This window comes from Glycine max, chromosome 10, assembly GCF_000004515.6.
Source record: "Glycine max cultivar Williams 82 chromosome 10, Glycine_max_v4.0, whole genome shotgun sequence".
Lineage (NCBI taxonomy): Eukaryota > Viridiplantae > Streptophyta > Magnoliopsida > Fabales > Fabaceae > Glycine > Glycine max.
In genome coordinates, this window is record NC_038246.2 from 36,188,299 (window position 1) to 36,200,992 (window position 12,694).

The 12,694-nt window shown below is 29.9% G+C and overlaps 1 protein-coding gene across 1 annotated transcript; it reads left to right on the top strand.

Moving 5' to 3' along the window:
* The first annotated feature begins 533 nt into the window (after positions 1-533).
* LOC100807304 (uncharacterized) lies at positions 534-5,562 on the top strand. The gene is made up of 5 exons (XM_006589011.4): positions 534-965; positions 2,836-3,639; positions 4,395-4,580; positions 4,729-4,851; positions 4,999-5,562. The coding sequence occupies exons 1-5, from the start codon at positions 915-917 to the stop codon at positions 5,104-5,106; spliced, it is 1,272 nt and encodes a 423-aa protein (XP_006589074.2). The 5' UTR covers positions 534-914; the 3' UTR covers positions 5,107-5,562.
* The last annotated feature ends 7,132 nt before the right edge of the window (positions 5,563-12,694 follow it).

Below are 12,694 nucleotides of genomic sequence, written 5' to 3' on the forward strand. Positions count from 1 at the left end.
AATAAAATTTTAAATTTCTCAATTTAAATATAAAATAAGCTAAATTAAACCCAACTAATTAGTGAAGAAAGAAAACATTTCCATAAATTTTCGATGTCGAAACAATTGTAATGACTTAAACTCAAAACAAAACCTATTTTTAAACCATGCAATTTCTTACACATTATAATCCTACATGTGTATCCATCCATGCACCGCAACAAATGAAGAAAAGGAATAAAAAAAAAGGTGAATTTGCCAAAAACAAATTAATGGAATGCTAACATTAACATAATGCGACATAGGACAGCATATTTAATTGTGAATTAAAAGGCTTGGTCAACCCATATTCTTCTCATAGTTACTAGTTACTAGTTAGCCATGTCATTTAATTGGCATATATATAATAATCCATATATAAATATACATGTCCCAAAAATTGAATTCCACTACACCCCACCAAAGTAGTGAATTAATGGCCAAACGCCACTCTCGCGTTGACGCCCGCGAGTGCCAGGCTTGACGGCCTACGTACAACCTCATCAATTCCTCTATATATGCACATAACCAACTTTCTCTGTTTTTGACACCCTCAAACACCCCATCATCTTATAGCTAACACAACACAACTTCTCTCTTTTTCTCTCTCTTCCTACCACTTTAATTTCGTTTCATGTCACCTTCTTGTTTTCTTTTTTAGAAAAATTAATCCCTTTAAGGCTTAATTTTCTAATTAAGCATGCAATATTGTTTTTAATTAGTCACCTTCAAGTCGAGGAACATACATATACACATATGTTTGTGATCACCACACCAAATTCCACTTCTTTCTAAGTGTGTGTATGTGTGTACATAGATTTTGTTTTATATATATTTGAGGTTTCACCTTCATTATTGCCTCCTTAATTCTGTGCAAAAGAGGATTCACCACCACCATGTTGCAGGATGTTATCCACCCCTCAACACCGGCTGAGCAACTCCCCATTGTAATCACCTCAAGCTTGTTACATTTCATGTCTCAATCATGTATGTTTAGTATTAATGCATGTGGTGGAGGAACTAAGATATATATATATATATATATATATATCTTTGTGTCATGCAATATTTTTTACCTTAGCTAAATGGTTTCCTTCTGGGTTTTGTGATTGGGTGTAACTTCACAAGTTTGTTTAGATCAAGGCTTTTTTTTTCTTTCAAAATAATGATTTCACACTCAAAGAGTGTATAAACCTTGGGAGGGAAGACAAAGATAGGAAAGAGACCCCAGAAAAAGAAAAAAAAAAAAAAAGTCTAAGATTGATGTAATTAATAATGTGTATAAACCTCGTAAGGATTAATTGCAAGCGTGTGTGAAAACCCGTTGAGAAGTAAGAAATCACACCTAAGATGTGAAAGTTGTCAATTAACTTCTTAATAAACGTGAAAAACCACGTCTGAAAGTGAAATCAAACACAGTCTTTCTCATGAGGCCTGAAAATTTTGATGGTTTTTTCTCCTGGGTGCTCTTTCTTATATTTTGTGACCAATTATTACAAATTTCTCTAGGAATTAATCAATTAATTGATCCAGTCCTGCATTTTAATTCTTTCCATGTATGGATGATGAATATGGTTTTGTTAATGTTTGTTGGCATGTTAATTAGTTTCATCCTAAATTAGTCTCTGAGAAACCTGAACAATATTTCCCTTATTTGGTTATATTCCTGGAGCTAAGTGGAAGCTGCTAATGCTATTATTCATCATAGAAAACCCACAAGCCATGCTCACAATTTGTGGGACGGAACGTTTTCTTTCCTCTATTTATATGGTTGGAGAGCATAACGTAATTTTATTGACCGAACAATAGGAAGGAATTAAAGACTCCGTGAGAGTGAGGATCAACTCTTTTTTTATATTCATTATCATCCAACGGCCCTACCACCAAAATGCTTAATGTCATTTTCCAAGGGACAAAGTTGTAAAAATGATGTAACATTTCCGTGATAGTAATTTAGACATAGCTTTCGGTTCGTGTGGAATATATATCTCTTTGGGGGCTTCTTGTGTAAGCTTTGCTAATTTTTTTTATATTCTTTATTCAGTTAGATAGGGAGAAGGAAGGGTCTTTGTGACAAACAATTCACATGGATAGCATATATAGCATTATTGGGTTCCCTTCAAGTGGCTTTCAATTCCCATTGAAGGACAATTTTTTCCACTTAAAATCAACAAAAATAACATAGCATGAGGTTCCTTATTTGTTTTTGCATACTTGTATTTCATAATAACATTGGCTACCTTGGCTCCTACCTGTCACATGAAGGCATAGATGCACATCACTTTCACCAATAAATTACCCAACAATGCAAACCCTTTTGGAAAACTGCTCTCAAGTCTATTACCAAATATGGACAAAACTGACTAGACTATGCAACCAACCACAGTCATATGTAGAATTCTTTGTTGGGGCCTTTGCACATTGATTTATATCGTTTTCTTGTTGATAAAGAAGGAAGGGGTGGTGTTGTGGCAGATACTATAATATCATTTGGCATGTCTTTCACTTTTGAATGCCCACTACATCTACAAGCCAAAGCTTCAATTGATTAGAGAATATTAGCTTTTGAATTTCTTTTCTGTTCTAAGTGATCAGATCAGACTCATGTCTATCAACAAAAATAGGAATTGGATTCAGATTTCAAACCCATCATAATGAAGAAAATAAAATAAATAAAAATAAACTAGAGAGAATCACGTTTCCTAGTTTGTTTTTATAAAGAAGAGGCTTTGTTAAGACTATTTCTCAGACTATGTTTTAGTAGTTTATATGGTAAACATGTTGCTCACAATGCTTATATGTCACCACTCACTGCAGGATGAGATTTCAAGCCCGATTAGTGCTCGAATTTTCGAACTTTGCGAGCCTGATTTCTTCCCAGACACACTGCAAAATTCAGATGTTACTTCCAGCTCAAATTGTTGCCATGAAGAGAAGTCCTCATATGCCACAACCATATCTCCACCTTTAGATTTAGTAGACAACAAGATCAATATCAATAACAATAGCAACATAGTCACTACTACCTCATCTAGCACTACCACAACCAGCACCACAACCAACAACAACAACAACAACACAACGAACAGCAATAACCTGTCCATCCTCTTTGACACTCAAGATGAAATTGACAATGACATCTCAGCCTCCATAGACTTCTCATCATGTCGATCTTTAGTTGTTCCACCACTTCTCTCAATCTCAACTCAGCAGGATCAGTTTGATTTCTCTTCAGCTCAGCCACAGGTGCAACTATCAGCAGCAGCAGGTTCAGTTTTGAAGGGCCTCTCTCACTACCCTACAGATCATGTGATTGCACCCCTTATTGGATCTCCGTTACCATCTGTTTTTGATGAAGATTGCATATCTTCCATCCCTTCTTATGTGCCTCTCAACCCATCATCACCCTCTTGCTCTTATCTCAGTCCTGGCATAGGAGTGTACATGCCTCCTCCTGGTTCCCTTAACACTGCCTTATCTGCTGACAGTTCTGGATTGTTTGGTGGGAACATTCTACTGGGGTCTGAACTGCAGGCACATGAATTGGACTATCAGGGAGAAAATGGTGGAATATTTTGCACAGATTCAATTCAGAGGGTGTTTAACCCCCCAGATCTTCAGGTATGTGCAATTTTTCAAGCTAATTAGCATTTAATAGGCATGTATTGTTAGTGTAAATTTTTTTACATATTGTCAATCAATTAAAAATTATTATTGATAAAACTTTTAAAATAATTATTATTAAAATTAACGAACTATCATACATAACAATTGTGATTCAGTACTAATGTAAAAATCTTTACATGTCAATGAGTATATTTTATTTATTCTTTTTGTCAACTGTCAAGGGACTAAATGAGAATTTTCAATTCCAATGTTCCATGTGTTCAGAAATAAGGAAAAAGAGGTACAATGGTCAAAGAAGTTTATTAATGCTGCAAATGTTACTATACCTTGCAGCAGTGAAGTGTTTTTTTATAAATTAGAAGAGGCTTTATCAGAGGTGGACTTTTGGGGGAAAGCTCAGGGTCCACAAATCTCTAAACTATAAACTCATAGGTGCCCCATGACCATCAAATAGTAGGTAGCAAAAGATATGAGTCCCTTTATAAAGTCAAATGCATTAAAAAATACTAAAATTTGGCCTAGCAAGTAGGAATAACCACTTTCAGCCAAAAGAAAAACAGAAAAAAAGGATCACAAACAGTAGCATCATTAGATAGAAAGACCCACGTCAAGGGTGGCTGTGTTATATCTCTTTCTAAAGTCTCTATAAAGTTAATGTGCAGTTTTTAATAGTGTGTGGGCCAACATCTTTCCACTTTGTGTTGAATAAGAAGTAAGAAATTTATCTTTGATTATAATGTCTCTCTCAGGCACTTGGTACTGAGACTCAGAAACTTGTAGCTGGGGCTGGAAGTTCTGCCACTTTGACACCAGAAATCTCACACTTGGAGGACTCTAACTTGAAAGTTGGAAAACTCTCTGTTGAGCAGAGGAAGGAAAAGATTCATAGATACATGAAGAAGAGAAATGAAAGAAATTTCAGCAAGAAAATCAAGGTACTACATCTGAACACCAACATTAACAAACAAATTTGAAATCTTATATTATGTTATACATGATTTCCAATCTATTGCATCAATCAAGCCTTGTGCATATTTTCAAAATTCAACTAATGATCCAATGTTTTTTAAAAAAAAAATGCAGTATGCTTGCCGCAAAACTTTAGCAGATAGCCGGCCCCGGGTTAGAGGAAGGTTTGCAAAGAATGATGAGTTTGGAGAGAGCCATAGACAAGGAAGTAGCAATCATGAAGAAGATGATGAAGAAGTAAGATTCCCTTAATTGGATACTTTTGTTCAACTTGCCTTAGTCTAAAGTTAAAATACAAAAAAATTCCTTATCACTTTTACCTTTTCAATTATTTGATGGCATAATTCCATGATGCTATATCCCTTCCATTTTTTGTACTTGCAGATAATTGTGAAAGAAGATGATGATATGGTTGATTCCTCAGATATCTTTGCACATATCAGTGGAGTGAACTCTTTCAAATGCAACTATTCCATCCAGTCCTTGATTTGAATTAAAATTAACTATTAGTTTGACTAGTGAAAGCTTATCTATATAATCAGCTTCTGTAGATTAATTTTGGCAGGGCCCTTTTCCCATCCCGGTTCTCTACAAATCCGGGTTTAGTGGCTTGAGGAAACTGAATAATTGAGGTCCAAATAATTATACCAATAAGTGAAGTGAGTTAGGAACGTACAGAAATTAGAAACTGTGTACATTTTTGCAGATATATATTATCTTTTTCATTAAGTTGTAATCGAACATGGAGTTGCGTTAACTAAGGAAAATTCCAGTTGCCCCCTCCCAAGATTGATGTAGCTTCTTTTTATAAATATTTAGGAACTTGCTTTTAAGTAGCTTTACATGCTCTAATTATTCTTTCTACTTAAATATGATTGATAAATATTGAAGCTGAGAATTGTTATAATGTTACGAATTAAATTAATAGATAACGTTTATAATGTTACGGACTAAATTGATGTTGCGTTGATTTATTGGTTTAGTTTAAGGTGGCTTGAATCTGATTTGGGTACTCATATTATATATTATATAGTTAAAATAAGAATTTAATAGTAATGTAGTAATAATTTAATGTTTTATATTATCGTTTAATTATAAATTATCGTTAACTTTTAAATTGATTACCATAAAATTAATAAATTTATTTATAATATATAAAAGTTGAACTTCTCAACATTAATTATTTAAAAGAATGAAAAAGAAACATTTTGTATCACTATATTAATTAAAATAACACTCATGAATAGTCTTTGATATATTTTAGTAAAATCAATAACTTCTCATATTAATATTAATTTAAATTATTTGTAATATTTAATTTTACGTGTTGAATTAATATGAATGAAAAAATATTAAATAAAATAAATGTAAAAGTTTACACTAATTTAATATTATTATATATGCATAAATTTATTTATTTTTATAATTAATTACTTTAAAATATATTTTTGGAAAAATAATAAATTAAATTCATGACTTTAAAGTTATAAAATAATATAGTATAATATAAAAATATAAAAATTATATATATATATATATATATATATATATATAAATTAAATTATTAACATTTATATTTAATGTTAAATATTTAAATTAGAACTAATTAGATAAATGTAAATTAATGATAGAAGACTAATAGTTAATATAAATATAAGGATTTTTATATTATTTTTATTGTAAATTTTATTTTATAAACTATTTTTAAAAAAACTATAAATGTAATAATTAAATTATAATTATTATTGGCTTCAGTTTTATATAAAAATAGCTATATGTAAAAATATATGTTACAAAATTTATGGTATGATAAAGTTAATAATATTTTTCAATTTTAAATTATATTTTCTAAAATAATTTTTTTTCAATGAAAAAAATTAATTATATTTTAGATTATTTTAATACCATATTGAAGTTACACAATAAATACCAATAAGATTTAACGCTCATGTATTAAAATATTATTGAATCATATTAAACAAGATTAATAGGAAATCATTATATATACATGAATGAGTTTTAAGATTAAATTTTACGTAAAATAAATAAATCCAAACTCTAAGTTAACTTATTTGTGAAATATAATTTTCAATTAAGTTCATCCATAATAATTTGAATGTATTAACCCTAATTATATAAGTTTGATATTATTTTAAATAATAATTTTCACATTAATAACAAATTAAATAATATTTTACTAAGCTTGATTTTATTTTTTTAAAAGATAAGGTACATTAAAGTATATATTTAAAAAATAACTAAAAATATTTATAATATTATATAGTGTAAAATAATATATATTAAAATTTTCTAAGACATTATTATTATTATTATATATAGTAAAATAGTAAAAAATTATTATTATTTATTAAAATATTATAATATATTATTATTTATTAAAATAGTATAATATATAATAAAATAATAGAAATTATTTGTATTATCATTTTCACCGTTCATTATCTAATTGATGGTTTTATTTTTTATATGAACTCTACTTCAAAAGGTTGTAAATATTCACCTAACTTCTTTCGAGTATGCTTTCTATCTTCTTCTTCTTCTTCTTTTCATTATTATAATATCATTTCTTTCCTTCTTTATTTTCATTTTTATGTATGAAAAATTATACTTGAATGTGTTATTGATCATCGTCAAAATTGATCATTTAGTTCTTTTAAATCGATAAGGTATAAGGTGAATCTATATTCATAACGGATAAAAAATCACCTGTTTAAATTTTTATTTTCAATGTTATTTATATTTTGATTTTGATTTTAGGTCTAACGATTTATTTGAATGATTTTTGTGAGATTGAATAAACATTTGTATTAATATCATGTTTTTATTAGAAATTTCTTATATGAATCATTTATTCAATACATTTTGGGAGGAATGGAAAGTGTAAATTAGATACCATATTTGATCAGGTATATCATCTCACTCTTTATTTTTTATCATTATTTTTTTTTCTTTGCAAGTATCACTCTTATTATTTTTCTTTTCTTCATTTTATTGTTATGTTATTATATGTTTTGATATAATATCATTTATTGTATTCTTCATTTTTATGTATGAAATGATAATTTGGATGTGTTATCGATCATTGCCCAAAATCAAAATTTAACTCTTTTAGATTAGTAAGGTATCATGTGAATCTATATTCGTCATTGATAAAAAAATTATTTAAATTTTTATTTTTAGTGTTTTTTATATTTATATTTTAGATCTAATTGTTTCTTTAAATAATTTTTGTGAAATTGACTAAGCATTTGAATCAATACCAGGTTTTTATTAAAAAGTTGTTACATAAATTATCTTTATATTGCAAAATGGATACTCTATTTTCTCTTAAAATAATAGGTTAAGCCTGCAGCTCTTATTGGCTAACGTGGTGACAATAGAACTCTTATTTGCCTACTGTAAAGAAGAGGTTCACGATGGACGGAAAGGAAACAGTTATACTTCTATTTTGGTAACTTTAGAATATTTGGCAAAATTCTCACATAAACTTTTAGAATACTTTATTCGTTAAAAAGTATAGTTATCTTTTTTTTTTCCTTTGCAAATAGTTTAATCGTCGAACATAGCATTCAAGTGATAAATGATTTTTACACTCGTCGTGGAGATAATTGAACGCAGGATTTGATCTCACGTTTTTCCTATCGTTGATAAAATATTGGATAACTTATATTTTGGTTGCTACTTTTGTTTGATTTGAAAATAAGTTAACTGATGTGATGTTAAGTTACTTAATTGGCATATCAGACCACTCGGTTTAATTTTTTGTTTTTACAATTAAAATTCTTTTTTTTTTTACAAATCTGATATTGTATTTTAATTTATTATTTTATTAAAAGATCTTTTTATTTTTAATTAATTCGTATTCTTTCTACTTCTAAACTTAATATTTCTTACAGTAAAAACTTAGTCTTCCCTTCCTTCAAAAATAAAAATAAAAAACTTAATCTTTCATTTCCTGCGTATCAATTTCCCTACTATCATCAAGTAGAAGAGCACTTTGTTGATCGTGTCTCCTACTTAACTACCAACTAGGGTTGTAAAAGCTACTATAAATTAACAAAATTGAAGAGTTTTTAAAATATAAAAAAAGTATACATTTAAAAAACTCTTGCCGTCAATAAATCAGTTTGACAAAGAATTTTTTTTAATACGCATTATTAAATGCTGCAATTAAGATTCGATTTTGGGTTGAAAGGTTCAACTTGAGTTCAACGCATTCACCTTTTTATAAATTATTATTATTATTATTATTATTATTATTATTATTATTATTATTATTATTATTATTATTATATTTCTTTTTTAAAATAATTTTTGTATTGATGGATAATGTACAAATTTTGATTAATATTCAGTGTTAGTTGCTTGACTAAAGTCGATTGTGATATATTATTATAATTAATTGTTAGTGTGTTAATCAAACATTCAAACATGTGTTAACATTAATGGGGTTTACATTGTTTGTCTTGTAAGTCAAGATTGTTTTCACTGCATCAAATCAAGTGGTCTAATTCAATTGACTGTAAAATGCAATAAAAAAATTTATATTTTTTTTTATTTTTACGGATGAAAAAAGTTATGGTAAAATTAGGAATCACAATCCTATTTAAGAGGATTTAACTCGGCTGAGCAAAGTGGATGAAAATTATAAACTCTTTAATATTGTTTTTTATTACTGCAGTAAAAAAAAATCTTGATCCTAATAGCATACAACAATAATAATAATAATAATAATAATAATTATTATTATTATTATTATTATTATTATTATTATTATTTAAAAAATAAGATAATTAATTATTGAACGCTCAAAATGTATATATTTTTGAGTTATTTATTACCGGATTAACTGTGTTTTTAATCTCTAAATTTTTTAAGATTTTTATTTTTAGTTCCTAATTTTTAATTGTGTTTTTAGTGCTTACTTTTATTAACCATCCTAGTAACTTGAGTTAGTTGTTAGTTACCTAACTAACTAAGTCTGTTAGTTGTTAGTTACCTAACTACCTAAGTATGTTATAATTAGTTAGAAGTGGTTAGTTTTCTGTTATGATAGTTATAGGGTATATATAAGTAATGAAAGATACTTTATATTAATAATTCTGATCCATTTTCTATGATCAGATATTATTCATATTCTAATAGTTTTCTTCACAAGCTATCTCTTCTTCTTCATTTGAGTTCATCCATGGCATTCCTATATACCTTTATGGTATCAGAGCTCTTCATTTGAAGAACTCTGTTGCGCTACTATATCCTTCATCTTTCTCTCATTTGTTTGTTCATTCTTGTTTGTACTTTGTTGATTCTTCAAGATGAGTGAAGAACAAGATGGATCTCTCAGTGTTCATAGTCCTCACTACCTGCACCCTAGTGAAAATCCAGCAATCTCATTAGTTTCGCCTCTTTTGGATCCAAAAAATTACAATTCTTGGAGCAGATCAGCTCTCACGGTCTTGAGTGGGAAGAATAAAGTAGAATTTGTTGATGATTTCCTTCCTCAACCAATCTCGAATCGTAGATTGTACGCAGCTTGGAAAAGAGCGAATAACATGGTGGTTTCATGGCTTGTACACTCAATTGCAACTTCCATTCGTCAAAGCATCTTATGGATGGACAATGCGGTTGATACATCGGCCATAGGTAATATACTATCCTTTGTTTGTAATATTCACAAGTCTGAAGCTGTAACATGGATCTTGGACTCTGGTGCTACAGATCATGTTGCATCCTCATTGACTTGTTATTCTACATACAGAGAAATAAATCCCATAGTAGTTCGCCAGCCTACTGGTCAACAAGTCATAGCCACACACTCTAGAACAGTCAAATTTACTGAGTTTCTACACTTAGAAGACGTGCTATACTTGCCATCTTTTAATTTCAATTTAATCTCTATATCAAAATTGGTTTCTGCATTGAATTGCAATTTAACCTTCTTTCCTAATTCATGTTTGATTTAGGATATAAGCAGTCAAAGGATGATTGGTACAGTTGATGTAGTGGAAGGTTTGTACAAGCTTAGAATACCTGCTGCCAATTCAGTTCCCAAGGCTAACAACAATTTCATTTCTATTAAGTCTGTGTTGTCTTGTAATAAAGAAGTCATTGATATTTGGCATTTCCATTTGGGTCATCCTTCATATGATAGGATGCAATTGTTAAAACAAACTTATCCTATGTTGACTTGTGATAAAACCTTTGTTTGTGATACTTGCCATAGAGCAAAACAGAGAAAACTTTCATTTCCCAATAGTGACTCATAAGCTTCTAGTCCTTTCTTTTTTATACATGTAGATATTTGGGGTCCTTGTGCCACAACTGCTTTGAATGGACATAAGTATTTTCTTACAATTATGGATGATCATACTAGATTTGTTTGGATTTTTATAATGACTTCAAAAGTTGAGACTCAAACTCATTTACAAGCCTTTGTTTCCTATGTTGAGAGGCAATTTAATACAAAAGTGAAAGCTATTCGATCAGATAATGGTGCTAAGTTTATCATGAAACAGTTTTATCATAGTACTGGTATCATACACCAGACCTCTTGTGTTGAAACCCCACAGCAAAATAGAATAGTGGAGAGAAAACATCAGCATTTATTAAATGTTACTCGAGCCCTTCTTTTTCAATCCAAGTTACCACCAATTTTTTGGTCTTTTGCTTTACAACATGTTGTTTTACTTATCAATTGTTTGCCAACTCCAATTCTTAATAATATATTTCCTTTTGAAAAATTATATGGCACTGCATATGACATTTCTTCTTTAAAAGTCTTTGGTTGCTTGTGCTACACCAGCACTCTCACTAATAACAGGAAGAAGCTTGATCCTAGAGCTTCTGCTTTTGTTTTCTTGGGCTTCAAGCCTCACACTAAAGGGTATATTACCTTTGATCTTTCCTCTAGAGCCATAATGGTATCTAGACATGTCATTTTCCATGAAGATTGTTTCCCTTATGTCTCTCCTAGTGCCTCTCAATCTTTTCCCGCATTCCCTGTACATTCCTATCCTACCATTTATGACTATGGTAAAGATTTGGTTTTTTCTTCACCATCTTGACACTCTACTATCCTTGATAATTCTCAAACGCCTAACACTTATGTTGATCATTCACAATTGGATTCCTCAGACATTTCTTATGATGCATCAAATTCACCAATTATTATTGCTCCTAGAAGATCTAACAGGGAAAGAACCAGACCAAAGAAGTTTCAAGACTTTCACACTACATTCACATCAATTGCTACTGGTCAATCCTCAGGTACTCGTTATCCTTTAGCCTCTATTTTATCTTACAAAAATTTGTCTCCTATATACCATAGTTTTATTATGGCTACATCCTCTGAGACAGAACCTAAGTCATTTAAAGAAGCTTCCCAATCAGACAAATGGATCAAAGCAATGAATGCTGAAATTGAGGCTAATCATACTTGAATTTTGACTGACCTCCCTCCTAACAAATCTACTATTGGATGTAAATGGGTTTATAAAGTTAAACACAAGGCTAATGGGTCAGTAGAAAGATATAAGGCTAGGTTAGTAGCCAAGGGGTATACTCAGATTGAGGGTCAAGACTACCTTGATACTTTTTCCCCAATGGCTAAGATAACTACTGTGAGATTGTTACTTGCTTTAGATGATGTTAACAATTGACATTTATAGAACTCAACAAAATCTAATCAAGTTTGTAGACTACAAAGATCTTTGTATGGCCTTAAACAAGCCAGTAGACAGTGGTATGATCGATTGTCCACTTTCCTCATCTCACATGGCTATAGACAGTGCTCTTCTGATCATTCTTTGTTTACTAAGCAGCATCTTCAATCTTTTACTGCTTTTCTGGTTTATGTAGATGATATTGTCTTGTCAGGCAATGATCTTCTAGAGATTAAGTCCATCATTCAGCTTCTGGATGAAGTCTTTAAAATCAAAGACCTTGGTGACTTGAAATTTTTTCTTGGATTTGAAGTGGCTCGTAGTAAACAAGGGATCAATATTTGTCAAAGAAAATATGTTCTTGATATATTGCATGATGTAGGCATGTTAGGAAGCAA